Source organism: Elephas maximus, chromosome 22, assembly GCF_024166365.1.
Source record: "Elephas maximus indicus isolate mEleMax1 chromosome 22, mEleMax1 primary haplotype, whole genome shotgun sequence".
Taxonomy (NCBI): Eukaryota; Metazoa; Chordata; class Mammalia; order Proboscidea; family Elephantidae; genus Elephas; species Elephas maximus.
Genome location: NC_064840.1, coordinates 57,953,430 through 57,975,048, shown reverse-complemented (window position 1 = coordinate 57,975,048; position 21,619 = coordinate 57,953,430). Strand labels below are relative to the sequence as shown.

General features: G+C 41.6%; 1 protein-coding gene across 8 annotated transcripts in view; it reads right to left on the bottom strand.

The window, feature by feature from the left end:
- Positions 1 to 7,596: 7,596 nt before the first annotated feature.
- The window catches only part of SLC20A2 (solute carrier family 20 member 2), a 115,172-nt gene continuing 101,149 nt past the window's right edge, over positions 7,597 to 21,619 (bottom strand). For all 8 annotated transcript variants that reach the window (XM_049866397.1, XM_049866398.1, XM_049866400.1 and 5 more), the window contains 2 exons: positions 20,096 to 20,180; positions 7,597 to 9,148 (listed from right to left, as the gene is read on the bottom strand). In XM_049866397.1, coding sequence (XP_049722354.1) covers positions 8,984 to 9,148; positions 20,096 to 20,180 — 250 coding nt within the window. In that variant the 3' untranslated portion in view covers positions 7,597 to 8,983. The remainder of the gene's footprint in view (positions 9,149 to 20,095; positions 20,181 to 21,619) is intronic.

Sequence of the window (21,619 nt, the reverse complement as noted above, 5' to 3'; positions counted from 1 at the left end):
CCACACTTTGGGAAATACTGACCTATAGTGGAATTAGCAAACTACAGCCCGTGTCCAAATTCAGCCTGCTGACTTTGTAAATAAAGTTTTATTGGAATACATTTGCTCATTTATTTATGTATCGTATTTAGCTGCTTTTATGCTACCACAGCAGAGTTGTGGTATGGCCTGCAAAGCCTAAAATATTTCCTATCTGGCCCTTTACGGAAAAAGTTTGCCGACCTCTGATCTAGAGTAAAGGGAAGCATAAGGCATTAGACCCAAAATGAGGCAGGAGTGCTTGGCAGGGTTGGAGTGAAGGCAGAGAATTAGGCCAGAGATAGTGCAAGAGGGTCTCTATGAGTCGGAACCGACTCGACGGCACTGGGTTTGGTTTTTTTTTTTTTTTTTAGTGCAAGAGGAAGTCCAGAAACTTTGCCAGGTATGGGGATCAGAGCGAGGCTCTGGGTAGGGGGTGTGTAAGACATAAGCTAGACTGTTCTAAGTACCCTCATCAATGAGGAAGTCATACTGCAGTAGAAGGGAAAACACATTTCTTGAGCTTCTGTGTCAGGCACTGTGCTGGCCATTTTATATGAAATAACCTGTTCAATGCTCATAACAATAATGGCAAACACCTTGGAGTTTAGTAGTGTAGGAAAGTCATGAGAGGTATCCTAGATGGAGGAGTTGGTTGTGGTTTCTCATACTGGAAATTTTTGCCTTTTGAGCCTTACCCTCAAGGGAACTCAGTTTGGCCTTCACCACAGCCTGTGTGATAGATAGAGCTTTGTACCTGGGAGCAGAGAATTAACATCTAATATATATGTGTGTCGATGGATTTAGTATCAGTGGGTTCTTCGATTCAGGAATTCCACTTCTAGGAATTTACCTTGAATTGATCAGAGATGGAAAAAGATATATGTACGAGGTATCTCACTGTACTGTTCATAATAGTGAAAAATTCGTAACCATCCAAGCGTGCTTCCGGAGGGCAATGGCTAAATAAATGATGGTGTGTTCATTAAAAGGGACGTTACTCAGCTATTACAAATCATGTTTTGAAGAATAGTAACATGAGGAAATTTTCACAATGTAAATGTTAAATAGAAAAAGCAAAGTAGAAAACTTAATTTTTAAACCATATATGCAAATACAGGAGAAAATGCACCAAAATGTTAATTATTTCTGGAAGGTGGAACTGTAAGTAATTTTTTGATTTACTTACACTTTCCTGTACTTTTCAGGCATCTAAAGTCAATTTCTTATTTTTGTAATTCAGAAAAAAAGCTTCTAATTAATATTCTTTGAAAAAGGCAGAGGGACCCGGAGTGCCGCACAGGAGGCAGCGTGTATAATGTACAGTGATGAGCGGTTTATCTCAGTACATGACGGGACTCCTCGTTCCAAGAGGCAGGGAGTCCCGAGGCATTTGCCAAAGCTGGATACACCACGTGTCCCTACTTGCCATCCTTAGGAAAGCTGACCCAAATGGGGAGATTCAGAAACTAATAGACATGCAGTTTTCTTTTTTTTTTTATATTAAATTTTGCATGTAAGAGGTTAACGCTCACAACATGGTATTTTCAATATTAATTACTTATGCAAGACACCAGGAAGCCCTTATGCCTACGTGATGTCTGCCTTATGCAGGAAGCCATTGTTGGTCTGTCCCTTCTGAGAGAATCTGATAACAGCACCATTCGTCTTTGCCCAGGTTTTAAACAAATTGTACATTAAGACAAAGTGGTGGTGGACAGAGGCCGAAAACATCTGTATCATTGATAAAGGCTAGGTTGGTGCTAGCGCTCAGGGTGAGAGCAGATGGGCTTTCTGATACTTAACCCCGTAACAAGGAGAACACAGTCACCAGTCACATGCATTGCTGGGCCAGGGCTGCCTCTCCGTCTGCCCAGGTTGGATGGCATGGAGCAGAGGAAAATTCTGGTGCTCTGAGGTCAGTCTCCCTCTAAAGAGGAACTGACTCCAATATGCCCTGTTTATTCTTCCCAAATGTACCAACCAAATATACTCCTTTACCCTGGGGGTGGAGTGAATAAAAGCGTAGAGAGAGGTTAGGAGAGTAATGCTAAGTGTGGTCCAGTCACCTCGAAGATGTCAAGAACAAGGTACTACATTCATTGTCTGTACACTTGTAACCTATGGTCAGTCCCTACCTCCATCCAGGGATTTGGCTTGCCCACCTAGAGAAATGTATCCAAATCTTAAGGTGTTGGGGTGTGTGGAATATGTGCTTGAAACATCTTCCTGGAGATTCTCCTGTACTCTGCTTTGCCTTTGAACACCACTGCTCCCATTTGCTTCCTGGATAGCTGCCTCCTAAAGCTAACTACTCCCAAAGCTTATCCAGCTAAGAACTCAACTCCAAACCTTTATTTCAGACTGCCTATCAGATGTCTTGGAGCCCTTGTGGCACAGTGGTTAAGGGCTTGGCTGCTAACCAAAAGGTTGGCAATTCGAATCCACCAGGTGCTCTCTGCAAACCCTACGGGGCTGTTCTGTTTTGTCCAATAGGGTTGCTATGAGTTGGAATCAACTGAAGGGCAGCCGGTTTGGTTTTGGTATCAGATGTTTCTAGGAGCCTTGGTGGTGGAACAGTTAAACACTTGGCCCACCCAAAGGCTTCATGGGAGAAAGACCTGGCAATCTGTTCCTGTAAAGATTACAGCCTAGAAAACCCTATGGGACAGTTCTGCTCTGTCACATGGAGTTGCTATGAATTGGAATCAACGCTACGGGACCCAACATCACACGTCTCTACTTGGATAGTCTGCAAGCATCCAGAACTCACCATATCTCAAACGGAACCAACGCTCTTGATGTCCACTTCACACTTGGAGTCTCAGCCAAATTTTTGCCTCTTTGAAAGCTTCTCTGACCTCCCCATGCCCTTAGTGGCCCTTCCCTGGGGTTCCTGCTGCTCCGTGGAAATGCCCTCATGACAGCAACAATCACGCTGCCTCTCATTTCCTTACCTTCTTCTGTTGAACACCTAGAGGCCTATCTGTTTCCTACCTCTAGTGCCCAGCCCCATGCTTGGCACATAATAGTCACTCAATAAATGTTTATCAAATGAATGTAAATGGGCCATCAGGCAGAAGGCCTGTGTTGGCCATAGTGCTGCCTAGGCTTCCAAGTCATGGGGATTCCTGCATAAAGATTGAAGTTTTCCTTCAGCAAGAACTCACAGTTCCCTGTAACTGTCAAAAAAGCCAGATAACCTTGGCATTTCTTGCAACTCTGAATTACGATACAGTTAACATTCTCTGAGGGGACTTCACTGCTGCAATTTGAAAGGGGGGCCCTGGCGGAGAAGTGGTTAAACGTTTGGCTGCTAGCCAAAAGGTTGGCAGTTCGAATCCACCAGCTGCCCCTTGGGAGCCCCATGGGGCAGTTCCAGTCTGTCCTATAGGGTCACTGTGAGTCAGAATCCCATCAACGGCAATGGGTTGGAAGATGGTAATAGTTGCAACTAAATTTGATTCCACTAGGTGCCACTGTTGTCTGGCACGGAAGATGATGGCATAGTTACTTGGTCCATGCTTTGTTCCCTTGAGGTCATTTAGTCCATCTTCTTCCTTTTGGCATCTCGCCCCCTTCCCCAACACCTACCAGGTGGTCTTATTGTCTTTTCAGTAATAGAAAGGACGATGTGCTGTAAGAATACTTAAGAAGGTGACTATTAAAAAGGAGTGCCATCACTGCGATGTGCTCCCCAGGTGTTTGAGTCTGTGTCAAGAACAAGGTTACTTATCTAGCGCTGCTATAACAGAAATACCACAGGTGGATGGCTTTAACAAAGAGAAGTTTACTCTCACAGTCTAGTAGGCCGGAAGTCCAAATTCAGGGCGTCACCTTCAGGGGAAGGCTTTCCCTCTCTGTCAGCTCTGCAGGAAGATCCTTGTCATCAGTCTTCTCCTGGACTAGGAGCTTCTCCGTGCAGGAACTCTGGGTCCTAAGGACACACTCGGCTCCCTGTGCTGCTGTCTTGGTGGTATGAGGTTTCCACTCTCTGCTTGCTTCCCTTTCCTTTCATCTCTTGTAAGATAAAAGGTGGTGCACGCCACACACCAGGGAAACTCCCTTTACTTTGGATCAGGGATGTGACCTTAGTAAGGGTGTTACAATCCTGCCCTGGTCCTCTTTATAACATAAAATTACAATCACAAGTTGACACACATTTTTGGGGGACATGATTCAATCCACAACAGCTACATTTCCCGTTTATGGGAAGTTAACCAATCTTTTTACTCACCCACCAACCATGCAAATAGCCTAGTCTCCAGTTTCTTTTAGTCTCTAGCTGTTTTGTCTTATTGAGCTAATTGCGGTTTATTTTCTATCCCTTTCTCCCATCATCCAATTTAATGCTCTTCTCAGAACAATCCTCTGGGGGGAATCACCCAGAAACAAGTGAGGTAGTGAATAAACTCTCCATCCACCTTTATCCAGAAAGAGAAAGAAAACAAACACGTGCTCATTGAGTCCCTACTCTGTGCCAAGCACTGGACGGTTCACTTTCATATACACGGTCTCATTTAATTCCTCTGCGGTGGCATCGCTACCCCCGTTTCCTATAGGAGGGAACTGAAGTTTATAGGTGTTAAGGAAGTTGCCCAAGATGATTTAGTGAATGCAGGCTCTGAAATCTGAACCCAGTTCCACCTGGCTGTAGGAACCATTCTCTCAGGAATGTAATGGCAACGAGCAAATTTACTTGGTCTACCAAAGGTCAGCAGAGTCCAAATACCAAGCTTTTTTTTTTTTTAAGGACTCAATAAAACACACTGCATAATCTCCTTGAGGGCCCTTTTTTTTTCCTTCTATTTTTAAAAATAATTTTATTTTGTTGAGAATATACACAGCAAAACATACACCAATTCAATAGTCTGTATGTGTTCCATTCGGTATCACTGATTACATTCAATTTGTGTAACCATTCTTACCCTTCTTTTCTGAGTTGTTCCTCCCCCATTAACATAAATTTACTGCCTTCTAAGGTTCCTATTTAATCCTTCTAGTTGCTGTTGTCAATTTGATCCCATGTAGATAGTTCTTAAAAGAGTGTAATGTTCAAGGCAGACATTTTTACTAGTTAAGCTAAACTTGTTTGGTTTTAAGAAGATGTCAGAGGATATTTTTGGTTTAAGGCTTAAAGATTATCTCAGGGCACTAGTTCTAGGGGGTCATCCAACCTTCATGGGTCCAGGATGTCTGGAGTCCATGAGAATTTGAAATTCTGTTCTGCACTTACCCCCTTTTGATCAGGATTCTTCTATGGAATCTTTGATCAAAATGTTCAGTAATGGTAGCTGGGCACCATCCAGTTCTTCTGGTCTCATGGCAAAGAAGGTCTTTTTTTGTGATTGAATAAATTCATTGATGCTACTGATCTTTACATTTCACCATTTTCTGAATGAGAGGATTTATTAAATTATCTTGTTGAAAATGAATAAATGTGTTTAGATACTTGCTCAAAAGTTCAGTCCCTTTGAAAAGGCAGGAAATGATGTAGAAGAACATTGTCTGAGGAGCGCAAGCTCCTTGTGATGCTCAGCGGTGCCCTGTTCCGTCTTTGCCCCTGTGAGAAGCGGAGCCCAGACATACTGTGGGAAGAAGCCAGCAGAGTTCAGGGCCCCTCCACACCCAGGCCTATGCTCTCCTGCTACTACAGATAGTTCTCTTAAGCACAGGAACATGGTTTGATGAACAAAATCACAGTAAGATACCAAGGACTCAGGAGTTACCTTTTTCTGAAGAGCGTTTGCATTTTAAGAAGAGACTAATGAACTCAGGAGGCCCTGGTGGCACAAGAGTTAAGTCCTTGGCTCTGAAAGTTTGGCAGTTCAAATCTACTCAGTGGCTCTGGCAGAAAGACCTTGTGATTAACTTCCATAGATTACAGCCAAGAAAACCCCATGGGGCAATTCCACTGTCACATGGGTCACTATGAGCCAGAATCAACTTGAAGGCACCCAGCAACAACAAAGGAAAGATGAAGACTCAGGGTAGAATTGTAGGTTGGTGGTCCCAGGCCAGGGAGCACTCTGCCATTGCCTCCCCGCCCCTAGGATGACCTGTCCTCTGCCTGAAGCTGACCTATCTACCAAAGGGGTATTCTGCTTCCCCAGTGCTTGGCGAACAGTTCCCCAGTCACCCCTGGAGCTGGAAGCTTTTTTCTTCTGTAGACCATCAGCTTGCAGCAGCCATCCTGTAGCCGTGTTCCATTCACCTGATAGTAGACAACGGGGAGGGAGTGCAGTGGACAAGATGCCTTCTAAACCAGTGCTGGTGAGGTCTTTGGACATGAGACATTTCATGCATATTGTGGGTGTGACCTTTGTCCCATTTCATGTCCTGGGACTCTGCCTCTGCCACTTGGCCAGGTCCGGCTGTGCCAAGACTCAGACAGCAGCCCTTCTCCCAGGGCAGGTCTGGCAAACTGTCTGCTGTCAGAATCCAGCAAGGTGTTCGGTCTGCACATTGCCTGCACTGTGTTGTGCTATTATTTTTCTTATGAATATATTTAGGAGAAAAAGGAACTTTAAAAATACAGCTTTATCAAAAGTGGGGAAATAAAGGGCTGAAAATGCCATTTTAAGAATGCAAGAGGGCAAATTTCTTTGTAGGGAGAATTTTTTTTTATACCTGGCCAGTTTCCCTCCTCTCCTAAAAGAAGCTTGTGACCCTGATGCAGAGGATTAAGGAGTTTCTTCTAAAGCTCCAAGCAGATGTTTTTTGTGGGGACTTTGACCAAAAGGAAAGACAGGATCTGCATTTTCCTGCTAGGTCCTCAGATCTGAACTTCTCTCATGGATTGAATTGTAGCCTCCCCGACCCCAAAAGATATGTTGAAGTCCTAACCTCTGGTACCTGTGAACATGACCTTTTTTGGAAATAAGTCTTTGAAGATGTCATCAGCTAAATTAACAAGAGGCCTTAAGAAACTAGCGTAGGTCCTAACCCCAACTAAATGATGTCCTTATAGGAGAAGAGACACAGACGACCACGTGAAGATGCATATACACGCCCAGAACGCCTGGGGCTACCAGAAGCTAACAGACAAGAAAGGATCTTCCCCAGGGCCTTTGGAGAGAGCATGGCCCTGCTGGCACCCTGAATTTGGACTTCTAGCCTCCAGAACTGTTAGACAATAAATTTCTGTTGTTTAAAGTCACCTACTTTGTGATGCCCTCAGAAACTAATACAGCACCTGAATCCACTAGCCCAACAACCACCGGCCACTCTGGCTCCTCCGAAGTCTGGCTAACTTGAGAGTGAAGGGGGAAAGGCAAAGTACACATGTGTGAGAGCCCCTTTAACAAAAACCAGACCCAGGGACAAACCCCATGGTTATCGGAGCATGTAAGTCAACAGTGGGCATTTCAGGATGCTGGGTGTGCGGGTCATTCTTTTCTTTCCTTGTTCATTTTTTTGGCAGCAAACGTGCAATTGTAGTAAAATAAAAAGGATAAAAAAGTATTTGAAAAACAGAAGTGACCAAATCATATAGCTTTTTTTTTGTGCCAACTCTGAAGGAAAATATTCTGTCGATATTTAGAAAAAAAAGACTTCAGAGGCAAGCTTTTGAGGGGCATTTTTTTATTATAAATTTAATACGGTTGATTAATGAAAAATCGCAATGAAGTACCGATAAAATGTTTGTCAATATAAAAATTTTAGCAGCATTTCCATAGTTTCAGGCTCTAACATTAGTCATCCTTTCTCCCCCCGCTATCAAAAAAGAAGAGCATCCAATGGGACTACCAGAGAGCCTCAAGATGTTCAGCTTAGTAAAGGCCTCAAAGAAATCCTCAAATCCAGTGTATTTTCCAGTATTTCAAACCCCCCTCCCTGAATTTCTAGAATGTCAAAACATCAAAAGCCTCACTCCTTTGCTTCAAGGTTTGAGACAAGAATTCTGCTCTTCAGGCTGCTGGGAAGGACAGGGATGCACGTTTCACCTGGACTTGATATGTAGTGCTTAATCACACCCCCAATGTTTGCGCGTCTTCCGCACTGCTGACGGGCAGAAGTCCACCATGGGTTCACCAACACCTGGTGTGTGACGGCAGTGGTGGGTGGTGCTGGGGTTTGGGGGACCCAAAGCATGGCATGGACATGATGGGTGACGGGCACCTTGGATCCTCCACATTCCTCTGGGGCAGGTTAAAACACGGCTGGTGTGACTACCTCCCAGGTTAGCGGTAGTGATTTACGACAAGGGGAGATAAACGATATGAAAATATAATACTGGCGAACTATTCCCCTGCTTCTTTGGTACTTTCTAAAATTCTCTGATCAAAAAATGTAAGGGAAGTACACCATTAAAAAATTACAGTTTTAAGTATTTACAGAAGCAATTACGATATATTACACAATAATCAATACACAGTATATGAACAAATTCTTCAAGGAAAGCACTTGTGAACTCCTGTTCCAGTATTATTCCATAGCACACTGACCTCCACACACCTTCCCGAAGTTGTCTCACACATCCTGTATCTCATTTATCTTACAGTATATTAAACGGGAAAAAAAACCATTTGAAAAATAAAATCATTTCCCAATCTATACTTTCCTTTTACAAAGGTTCTTAAAAATTGCCACCGAAATCTTATGTACAAAAATGTAACAAATGTTTCATTTTAGGCAACGATCTCCACTCCCATTTTGAATATGTCTGAAATAATGCTACCTATTCTATGTATACAATATATATTTACTATATAAGTAACTGCACCACGTTATATCACCACGATACCAGTTTAATACACATTATTATGTACAGTAGTTAAGTTAGTTCTGGAAGATGAATCTCTGCAGCCTAGGTGCACAGTGTCCTATGGAACCATCTGAAAGGATCTGTGGGGAGACAGGATGTGTGTGCGTGTGTGCGTGTGTGTGATACGTGGGACACACCTCCCACGCATACCCATACCAGACCATCCCTTTACTGGCTCACTGGGTGGAAGAAGACAAATCACACATATGGAAGGATCCCATACATGAGAAGAGCCATGATAGCAGCACTGAATAACCCAGCCACAGGCACAGTCACAAACCAAGCCACAAAGATGTTCCGGAAGAGGCGCCAGTCCACGGCCTTGCGGGAGCGGATCCAGCCCACAGCCACCACCGAGCCCACCTGTGAAACACAAACGTTTTAAAATAAAAATAGAGGCCCACATCTTAAAAGATGACATGCAAAACCTACATTCAGCCAATGTGAACTGGCTCATCTCAGAAGTGAACGACATGTTAAACTACCATTTCTTTCCCCCTAAATTTTTCTCAAAGCTTCTAAAAAAGTTCAGTTTTTAGGACTGCTTATTTTAGGATCATCGTGTCAGCATGCAGCTCTGATGTCCTTGCCCCACCTATGTTCATTCTGATCTACTTGAATGAAACGTAAGCCAATGAAATGATTTCTGTTCTCTCTGTACCTTATAAACCAACCACGAATGCCCTTGTTTTAAATATTCCCCACAGAGGATATGGCTTACTACACTATGTGAACCTGCTTTAACTGCAAAATGAAATGGTAATAATGTATCCTTCTCTGAGAATACCAGAATCATAAAACGTCGGAGCTGGAGAAGACCTCTGAGAACATCTCATCCAATTCACCCACTTTCAGGCCCTCCAATATGATCCTGTTTTATGCTCTAAGGGATTGAGGAGACAGTATAGATCGGTAGCAGACTGAGGACTAGAACTAAGGCCTCTTGATTTTAGACTGGTTTTCTCCACTATCTCAAACTGCCTTGTAGTCCTTGTACTTTAGCTAATTACAATGAAATGGAGGATAAATATTACAGCTAGACTGTCAATCCTGCCTACGAAATGAGTTACACCCTGAAAATCAGAATTTTAAAACTGATTCAAGTATTTTTCTAAACACACTCAGTCCATTTTCTGGTTTGTTGAAACTTTTAAAAAAGAAAAAGACACTGAAGGTATCCTTGCTGTTGCTGGGTGCCGCTGAGTCAGTTCCGACTCATAGTGACTCTATATACAGCAGAAAGAGACACTGCCCGGCCCCGCGCCATCCTCACAATCATTGTCATGCCTGAGCCTGCTGTTGCGGCCACTGTGCCAATCCATCTCGTTGAGGGTCTTCCTCTGTTTTGCTGACCCTCTAGGAAGCATGATGTCCCTCTCCAGAGACTGGTCCCACCTGATAACACGTAAATGTATGTGAGACGAAGTCTCACCATCCTTGGTTCTGATGCCCATTCCGGCTATGCTTCTCCCAAGGCAGATTTGTTCGCTTTCCTGGCAGTCATGGTATGTTCAATATTCTTCACCAACACCATAATTCAAATTCTTCTTCGGTTTTCCTTATTTATTGTCCAGCTTTTACATGCCTACAAGGCGACTGAAAACACCTTGGCTTGGGTCAGGTGCACCTTAGTCCTCAAAGTGACACCTTTGCTTTTCAACACTTTAAAGAGGTCTTTTGCAGCAGATTTGCCCAATGCAAGGTGTTGTTTGATTTCTTGACTGCTGCTTCCATGGGTGTTGTGGATCCAAGTCAAATGAAATCCTTAACAACTTCAATCTTTCCTCCATTTATCATGATGTTGCTTATTGGTCCAGTTGTGAGGATTTTTGTTTTCTTTAGGTTGACATGCAAGAAAGGTTGTGGCATCTGCATATTGCAGGTTGTTCACGAGTCTTCCACCAATCCTGATGCCGTGTTCTTCTTCATATAGCCCAGCTTCTCGGATTACTTGCTCAGCATACAGATTAAATAAGTACGGTGAAAGGATACAACCCTGATGCACACCTTTCCTGACTTTAAACCACACAGTACTCCCTTGTTCTGTTCGAACGACTGCCTCTTGGACTGTGTATAGGTTCCTCATGAGCACAATTAAGTGAAAAGTATCCTAGACAATAGAAAAACTGTAAGGAAATACAGTGCCCAAACATCTCGCACCTCAGACTGGACTGGTGAAAACCAAAGAGAGCTTTGTGGGGTGCCCTTGGTGACATGCGAGGTGGGTTTTGAAGATTCTCATATACTTTGTCTCTACCGATCCTCAAAGATTTAAGAATTAGCAGTAGCCAGTGAGGTTCAAAAGGATCCCTGGTGGCACAGTGGTTAAACAGTTGGCTGGTAATTGAAAGGTCGGCGGTTTGGACCCACCAGCCACTCCACAGGAGAAAGATGTGGCAGTAGCTTCTGTAAAGATTTACAGCCTTGAAGCCCTATGGAGCAGTTCTACTCTGTCCTATAAGGTTGCTATGAGTTGGAATCGACTTGATGGCAATGAGTTTATTGTTCTGTTTTTTTAAGTAAGGTTCAATTAGGAAAGGAGCCTTAAAGCAACCAAGGTCTCAACAGAGAAAAATAAAATCCAGCATTTTAAATTCTATGTAGAAGTGAACGAGGAGCCCCCAAACAGCAGCACACTTAAAGGCAGTGAATACAGACCCAAGTTGCAATTAAACAGCACTTCTGGGGAGCCTGAGTGGCGCAAACGGTAAATGTGCTTGGCTGCTAAATGAAAGGTGGGAGGTTGGAATTCACCCAGAGGCACCGCTGAAGAAAGGCCTGGTGATCTACTTCGGAAAAACTTGCCATTGAAAGCCTTATAGAGCACAGTTATACTCTGACACGCAAGGGGCCATTAGTCGGCGTCAACTCCATGGCAACCGGTAGTGTCCGTTTCTCTCCAACATAATAACCTGTATCATCGGTCTTCTGAGTCATTAAAATGACTGTTGTTGCGGGCTATGGAGTCAGTTCTGACTCACAGTGACCCCACAGGACAGAGTAGGACTGCCTCATAGGGTTCAATTCTTTGTCTATCACCAGTGTACTGTATGAACCTGAAAATCCAGCTTAGAAGTTCCTAGAACACGCCAATCGAGTTTTTCTACATGCATGTGGACTAGTTAGGTTCTTTTGGTCTTCAACAACTCAGTTAGGTTTTGTTGGTCAAATCCACAAATACTGGTTTCTGAGATTAAATTCTTCCTGTTACGGTCTCCCCAGGGCGTTTCCTTTTCTGTGCCCGTTCAGTTGCTCTGGGTTATTTTAGGGAGAATGCTCTCAAGTTTCAAGTTTGCTCTCTTCTTAATACATTAAAAAAAAAGAAGAATATAATAATATTACAGCAAGTTTATGTGATAGGAGAGGCAAACAATTATCCAGTACCTTGCTATCACCATATTTATACCTTCCTTTCCAGTAGTTTTTATAAGCATACCTATATTTGTAAGTGTAGGATACACGACTTCCTTTCTTTAAGAAGTAAGCATTACATTATAAGCATCTTCCTGTAATGCTGCACAGCCTTTGTGATGATCATGTAAAATCGTACACCCTTTAGCGGTGTGTGCTTTAATTTACGTCACCATTACCAATTTGCTTAACCATTAACTTAACCACTTCCAATTTGCTTCCAATTTTTCCCTATTAGAAATAGTTCCGTGACTAACGTTCATTCATATAGCTTATATTTAGGTTTTAAAAACTATTTCCTAAAATTGATTTTTCATTAAAGGGAGTATTTGAAAAACATCTCGGAATAACTTGAAACATAAGAAAAAAGTTACATGAATAATACAAAGAACCCTCACACACCCTTGGCCCAAATTTACCAATTTTTAAACATTTTGCCATCATCTATGAAGAAATGTTTTAAGGCCATGTGAACAGCAAGCTTCTCATCAACTTCCCTCTCCCCAGTAGCAGTCCAATCTTTATGATGATGGCTGCAAGAGTGATCTGCCAACTCCCTGCTGGTTTATTAGGTGGAGTTTTACTTTCAGGAAATAACCCTCCCCCTTCTCCCAAGGCCGGCCATTTTTAGCCTCTTCACACACAGTTCGAATCCGCCAGGTGCTCCTTGGCAACTCTATGGGGCAGTTCTACTCTGTCCTACAGGGTCGCTGAGTCGGAATTGAGTCAACGGCAGTGGGTTTTCACACATACACCAAAGAGCCTTACCAACAGTTACCAACGTACAATGTCCTCCGCAAACACTGTACCAATCACGTAAGCTGTTCTTTTTTTCCTTTTTGCTAACTTACCTACAAAAAGATGCCTCATCACTGCTTTAATTTGCATATCTTTAATTATTACTAACGCTGAATTCTGTCTTGTATACATTTAGCCAGTTTCACTCTTTCTCCGGTCTTTAAACATATTGATTGGTTAAATTTTCCTCTCCTCAGAATACTCAGATATAATAGCGGGCTCTGTCTCTCGGTCATTTACTCTATTCCTGTACAAGTATGTACTTTTAATTCTCGTTTTCTTATACTTTCTATCTGGTAAGGCTAACCCCTCCTCATCACTTGTCTTTTTAAATCATCTCATATTCTTGTTAGATTTTTTTCTACCTAAATAACTTTGGTCTCATTTTTAAACTTCCATGAAAAATTCTGTATTTGGAGAGAACTTATCTTTGTCGCAAAATCTAGTTTCTCCATTCAGCAACACAGTGGGTCTCATAATAGTCAGCCAGGTTTTCTTTTATACCTCTACTCAAAGTGTGCTGTTTCTTTCGTATGCATCACTCACATTTTTTATGAGGATTATTCTGAAATACCTTTTATTTTTGCTGCAATTATGGAGCTTTTTTTTTAAAAAAAAAAAAATAAATAAATTTTCTGACTGGCTATTGCTGACAAGGAAACCCTGGTGGTGTAGTGGTTAAGAGTTACAGCTGCTAACCAAAAGGTTGGCAGTTCAAATCCACCAGGCACTCCTTGGAAACTCTAAGGGGCAGTTCGACTCTGTCCTGTAGGATCACTATGAGTCGGAATTGGCTTGAGAGCAACAGGTTTGGTTTTATTGCTGACAAACAAGCTCTAGATCTTTGTATTTTTTTCTTGGATTTACTCATTTTTAATGAAGTCTAGTAGTTTTTTTTTTCATGGAATTTTATCAACTGTCTTTTTGGCATATATCTCAGTAGATGGTCATGTACATTTTTTAATGGATCGAGATGGCATATTATATTGAAGATGCCCATATACCCTTCTTGGCATTCATTCAGCACATATTTATTGAGCACCTCTGGTGGGCCAGGAGCCCTGGCGGCACAGCGGTTAAGAGCTTGGCTGCTAACCAAAAGGTGGGCAGTTGGAATCTACCAGCTGTTCCTTGGAAACCCTATGGGGCAGTTCTACTTTGTCCTGTAGGGTCACTAGGAGTTGGATTTCCAACTGTGAGTTGTAATCGACTCAGCCGCAATGAGTATAGTGGGCCGGGCACTGAGCAAGAACTGGGGCACCGGCCGTGGGTGAGAAATCCTGTCCTGTTCACTGAGCACACTTTCCTGTGATCTAAAAGTTGATTTGGTCCCAATGAATTGTTCTTTTGTAATATTGTTGATGTCATTTATTAGCACCTTACTTAAGGTTTTATATTCATATGTGAATACAGCTTTTACTGTTAATGATATTTTAAATCAGGTTTTGGTATTAGGGTCATCCACTGATATGCTTTACAGAACAAGTTGGAGAGCTTCTGTTTTGTTTTTTTTCTCTAACACTGTGGACACGTTTTTATAACATGAGAATTATCTGTTCTTCTAAAATTCAAAAGCCTGGCTAATGAACTCATCTGAATAGGAGTCAGCAGTGCTCCCCTCCTCTTTGCACTTTTAGGGGAGAAGAAATGTTTTGGGGCAATTTCCTTAATTTTTGCCTACTGCTCTGTTCACGTTTTCCATTTTGTTTTTTCACTTCTTGGGTCAACATTGTCATGTATATTTTTGCAGAAAATAATTTACTTCAGAAAGGTTTTCAAGCCCCTAGTATAAAGCTGTGTGGTTTTTCTTATAGTCTTCAAGATTGTCTTCTATATCTGATGTTATAATGTCTTTTCCACGTCTAACAACCTCCCTCCCTTTTTTTTGTGATGTGATTTTGGTATATATGACTTTGGGCAGCCCTTTCCTCCGCCCTTCCCCATTTTGTCTTTAATTTGTTTTGCTTCCATACTTACTATGTTCTTCTTCCTGTCTGCTCAGAATTTTTATTGTTGTGCACTTTTTGTAAAATTCTACTTTGAATGTTTGGTTCTTTCATTTTCCTTTTGATCAATTAAAGCATTTAAAAATATGAATTTTTATCTGAGCATAACTTTGGCTGCCACAGGCCTTGTTATGTGGACACATATGCACACTGCACACACATGCATACATACATATGCGTATTTGTTCTTTATTATTTGACAAGAAAGCTATTATTGTATTTTTAAAAACTCCTTGATTCAACGGCTACTTAAAAGAATATTTAGAAATTTCCAAGGGGATACCTTCTTATTTCAACATATAACTAATTTCTAGTTTAATTTTATTGTGATTAGAGATTCTGGTTAGCACAACTTCGGTTTTCAAAAATTTGTAGAGATTCTTATCAGGGCCTTCAGAATCTATGATTAATTTTTAAAAATGTTTCATGACACTTGATAAGATATATTATCAGCTAGGTACAAAATATGATATATATTTATTAATTAAAAATATATTGTTTGAATCCTTTGTATTTCCAAGTAATTTTGTTTATTTCATTTATCATAGGCTTAGACATGTTAACTTCTGAGTTTTAATACCTTTTGCTTTATGTATTTAGTTGCTATGTTATTTGGACCATGAAGGATCAGGAGTATTAGGTCTTCACTATTCATTACCATATTCTTATAGATAAAAAAAAAAATTCTTATAGATACACCCATGTAAATAATGTGCCCCCACACCTAACAAGAGGCATAGTTCACTTATGAAAACAGTGAGGGAGGCTGTGAGGCTGGCAAAAAATATGACATGCATGTTATTTGCATAAAAATACGATTTGTCTTCTGTTAATACAAAAGGCTTTTCTTTGCCATGTTCTAACTTCCCTTTTCATAAACTGAGTATGTTTCCAGCTTAAGGTCTCTTTTTTTTTTACACATTAACAGCAATAGAATTATTGAGTGGTCAGAGAGCTAGAGAGCAAGAGTTGTAAAACTGACTTAGAAATTATAATCCTAAATTTTTAAACCAGTAGTGTTTCCTATACATGCTGGTCCAAATTCAAAGGCTTGACGGGAGATCATCTATGTCATCAAGCGAGATGACAAGTAGATAACTCACAAAATGAATAAACATAAATCACCACGATCTGGAACTAAGAAATGGAGATACCACCACTCCGAATTTCTTTTAAAGAGCTCACAAACACATGTTTATGTTCAGTAGTGGTCACTGTGTTTTATATGTTAGGGCTACAGACCAAACTTGATTAAGGTTCACAGAAGGGAAAGTTCACATGTATCTGTGGACAATTTTATTTTCAATATTAGTTTCTATTTCCTTAATTAAACTTTTGATCTTGATTGGAGATACTACCCCAGAAAAATATCTAATGAACTGAGTCCTCCAATATAAAATTTAAAAAATATATAAACTTGAAACACAGAATGCAAAACTTATACTCCAAGCAGATTCCCTTAATATATATGGCTTCTAGAATATAATGTGATGATATGATTTTTCTAACTATTCTTTTTCAAAATATACATTTAGCTAACATTTATACCACTTAATGTAATGGGGTTTTATAAATGTTTTAAACAGGGTACAACAAAATTTAAATTATGCACTTATCTACATGTACTTAGTGACAGAAAGAGGCATGAAAAATAATACCTACCCAGATAATTTCAAATGCTTATTCTAAACAAGAGTGTCCATCTTTTTTCCTGCTAAGTTCCCAACTTAGGGCCTATTTCTAGTGGAGGGGTTCTAAGCAGAAAACTAAAAAGTAGGCAGGAGAGGGAGCAGAGAGCTGGCTAAATCAAACACAGGGTAATTATTCCTGAAAAAACAGACGGATTCAGATATGGTATTATATGGACATCAATGCCCTTTGGATGTTTCCAGATTCATGGCTGCACTTACACAGGGCCTCATTCTTGACCCCATCCTACATTTCTCATACTTCATCCCACACATGCCATTCTGAGACTGTTGCATACAGAAGAAATATGTGGTGTAAGAGAAAAAGGGTTAAGGGGTGAATGGCAACTGTCAACTCTTCTTAGCACTTATATTATTTGGACTTTGATGGCAGTTGATTGCTCTTCTATAACACTGCCAAGTAGTTGAGAGCAGGACTCTGTCCCTTACCTACTGCAGTGACCAGCTTTGGGCTTTGTCCAGAAATCCATGATCAGTGATACTGACCGAATCAACTAGAAGCCAAGCTGATCTCTGTCTCAAGTGTATTTTACAGATGACACCCACTGTAGTCCCATGTTAAGAAGGCTTGTTTTCAAGTACCAACAGACTATCTTAATACTACTTATTATGAACTCTAAGGAAATGACACCTACTATATGGAGCCCTGGTGGCACAGTGGTTAAGAGCTACAGCTGCTAACCAAAAGGTCGGCAGTTCGAATTCACCAGCTGCTCCTTGAAAACGCTATGGGGCAGTTCTACTGTGTCCTATGGGGTCACCATGAGGCAGAATTGACAATGGCAACAGGTTTGGTTTGGGTTCTATATTGTTTGTATAGATATTTTAGAATAATGATAATATACATGTTTATTCATTAAGGTCCCATACAAACTAGATACAAATACCTTCTATTATGCCCTCCTCCTACTATAGTATTATAAACGTAAGTATTGGGGAAACGACATTTAAAGATAAAATATAAGAGTTTAACTTAAATTCATAATTTTAACACTGGGATTTAGTTATATTAGCAAAATTAATATTGTGAATTTTAACACTTTATACATTAGTATAGGTAAAGACTGCTAATGCAGTTAGGCAAGCAAGCAACAACAACATAGAAAAACCAAACTTGTACTGTTTGTTTATTCAGGAGATCTTTCAACTGGTGTGAAAGAGTTTGCTTTCACTAGGCTGGCTTCTGCGCAAGTTAATCATTAAAAGACAGTGTAATATTTATTTAAAAGCAGCCCCAACGCCATTTACGCCTACAGGAGAGTTAAAGCCTACTTCTTTGAGAAAGACTATATTTAATAGCACGCATTTCTTAGACGCTCCCCCCAATACAGTGCACTGATGATGAGGTGGGGGAAGGAAGAAGGCATTCGCTTTTCACTCTGTGATGTTTTGTATTATCTGAAATATGTCCATAAGCATGTGCTTCTTTTGTAGCTTTTAAACCAGTAAAATTAAAGTAAGAACAACTGATGAACGGCACGCGTGCGCCTCACCTTTCCCTGCCTTCCTTCTTTGTACCTGAGAGGCAGAACAGCAGAGCACTTGAGGGCAGGGCTCTGGGCCTCACTGCCTGGGCTGGCACCTCAGGCTTGTCACTTAATAGCTGTGGAATACTGGGCAAGCTATTTAACCTTTCTATGCTTCAGCAGAGCCCTGGTGATACAGTGGTTAAGAGCTTGGCTGGTTACCAAAAGGTCAGCAGTTCGAATCCACCAGCTACTCCTTGGAAACTCTACGGGGCAGTTTTGTTCTGCCCTATAAGGTCGCTATGAGCAGGAATGGACTTGATGGCAGTGGGTGTGCTTCAGTATTCTTATCTGTAAAACCAGGGTTAACATCACTACCTACCTCAGAAGGTTCTTGGGAGGAAAAGCTGGTTAATATCCACGGTGCACTAAAAACAACGTCCAGCACAGAGTACTTATCTATACATCTTGGCTGTGGTCAGTTACCATGCACATGAGCACTGTGGTTATGATTAGGAGACAGTACAGCGTGAGATGAAGTTCTGAATCTCGGTTCCGTAACGAGCTAATTGTGACCATGGGAAAGAGACCTAACTCTGGGAGCCTCAGTTTTCTCATCTGTAAATTGGGACTAAATGATGTATTATGTATGTATAAAGCACTAAGCACAGTAACTGGCATTTGGTATATACTCAGTAAGTGGTAATGATTTTTATAATGATAACTTGCTGGAATTGGGTTTTTTTTTTTTTTTTAATATATAGCAGCAAAAAAAGAAAAGACAAAGAAAAACCAGAAAAACCAAAAAACTCCTCTTTCCAATGACACCGAAGCTTCATGCCGTAGAGCCCAGCTCTGTCTTAAATATGCTGGCTCACTTAAAATACTCTCATAAATGCTGCCTCACCTTCCTATTTAAAGCACTAAGCCATTAGTGTTTTGTAAGTATTTGTTTATAAACATTATCGGTTGGCATTTTGAAATCTTAGGTATATGTGGATGGTCGCTGCTTACTTCCTGACACCTAGAACAGTGCCTAACACACAGCAGGCCTTAACTGAGTTTTTCGTGAATAATAAAAATGAATGAACCTGTGAAAAACCTGGAAATGGCTTTTGCTTTGTTGAGGTTGGCAAATACTTTTATATGTAGGTAGCCCATTGAAGATATTTTAGAATTGTCTCCCAACACTGAGCAGGCCTTGTTCTAGTCCTGCCTCAGCCCCAAGTGACCTTGGACAACTACCCAGAATTCCCTGAGCCTGTCTTCTCATCATTATCTCCCAGGGTTCTTACGCCTCCAACATTCCAACACTACGTCCAGGAATCCCCCTTTGCGTAGCCCTGTGTTGTGGAGCACAGGACATTGATCAGTAGGAGGAATTACCCTGCATTTGGACTTTAAGTCGATAAAGTCACTTCGAACATCACAGAAGGAAAAACAAAACAAACTGAAACAACCAATTCGTACAATTCCCCTGAGGTGATTTCTGTCCATCTCTATCTCCAGTCACTCCCAGTCCTCGGCAATGGTTACGAGCGAGTGTCATGCACCCATCTAAGCCTACAAGTACGGTTAGCACACAGAAGACTTCAACACAAAATCCACTGCGGAAACAATGAGAGAGAAACGAGACAGACGGACAGTGGGAAGCACACAAGGACAGAGGGAAAGTCCTTGCTGTGCACACATTGAGAAAGCAAAGTCTGAATGGTAGAAGGTGTCACACTGATGAACAAGAAAGAAGGTCTGTGGATCAAATACAAGAATGGCAGTCTGAGAAAGGCAGATGCTCGCTTCCAATAGACCTTGAGATTAATTTTTCTCACAAGTAATCACATACAAAGCGGCACCAGCTTTTCTCCAATTTGCTTGGTGGCTACGGCCCTGCTGCGGTGTGGTCCCTTGGCAGAGGCCTACCTTGCAGTGTGTGGTGCTGACAGGAAGCCCGATGTTGGAGGCAACTACCACCGTGAATGCTGAGGCCAGTTCAATGGTGAAGCCACTGCGGGAAGGAACACAAGGAGACACGTCACAAGTGCTCTTTGTATCGGCTTCACTGACACCCTGTGGGAGCCAGAGTCTCACCAGAATATTCTGTGGGCCGATTGTTGACTGCTGGCTGGGCCAGAACATTAACAGAACAAGAAACTGCTATGGAAAAGGCAGCAATTCACATGAAGTCTTCGCATTACACTGTTTACGGCCCTAAATAGCCTTGCTATTTGGATACGCTTTTCAAAAACCACACATTGTAGTAACTGGGTCAGAAACTCCTGCTGTGAAAAAAATGGAGACATTTAAATAGTAACTTAGTAATTTCTAAAGTGCCCTAGGAAAAACTATGTTTTCATTTTAAAGATGTGTGCTTAAAAAAAAAGGTAAATTTTTCTCAGATTACTTATTTTTTTCAAATCAATCTTCTGAATCTTTTATTAAGATGGACTTCAAGTAAGAAAACTTAAAATTAGAAATAAAAGGGAAAGAAAACCTACAGCGTTTGAAAAAATGAGAAAGAAAGAGATGATTTCTTACGATAAAAAAAAATCCAAACCCGATGCTGTCGAGTCAATTCCGACTCATAGCAACCCTACAAGACAGAGTAGAACTGCTCCATGGAGTTTCCAAGGAGCGCCTGGTGGATTCAAACTGCCAATCTTTTGGTTAGCAGTCATAGCTCTTAACCACTACGTCAGCTGGATTTCCTTCTTACAATAAGTAGTTCTAAATTTTACTTGTTTTCTGAAAATTTTCATCTAAGTTTGTTATTTAACTCCTAACATATCTAAAGAAAGTAGTAACTGTCTACAAGATAGAATGATCACATGAAAATATCTGCGAGACCCTCCATAACCCTACCCTAGGATGGTGGAACACACCCTCCACCCAGATGAGCCCAAGGAAAGATGCAGAAGATAACCCCAGAAGGATGACAGGTGAGAGTTTGGTAAAAGGTCAGACTGGGTCTGATGGGAGCTTCCCCAGAGGGCAGAGAAGGCAGGCTGGTGGCTGGAGGATTTTCAGGGAAGGCAGACCTAGGCCCATGACCTGGTGTGTGCTCTCCCCGCCCACGTGTACTCTGGCCCTCAAACTGGGTAAGACCAACAGAGGGAGTGGACTGGGGGGCTGCAGGGCAGGGCTCTTCATCTCTCTTCCCTCTTGTTCTGCTTCCCCTTCCTTCCATCTCCCTGCCCTCTCATCTTCTCCCCTCCCTCATCTCTGAGCCCCTGTGGGTGGGGGGCAGAGGAGTGCAGCGAGAAAGGGTGATGATGGGTGGTATTGAGAGTGTGCAGGTGGAGAACAAAGATCAGAGGAGGCGTTCTTACCCTCGGCCCCTCCTCCCTGTGACAACCAAGTTCACAGTGGCTGTGCTGAGGGGCAGTGGGGGACGAAGGTGAACATGACAAGGTTTTCACACTTAACAACCCTGAGTCAGCTGCAGGC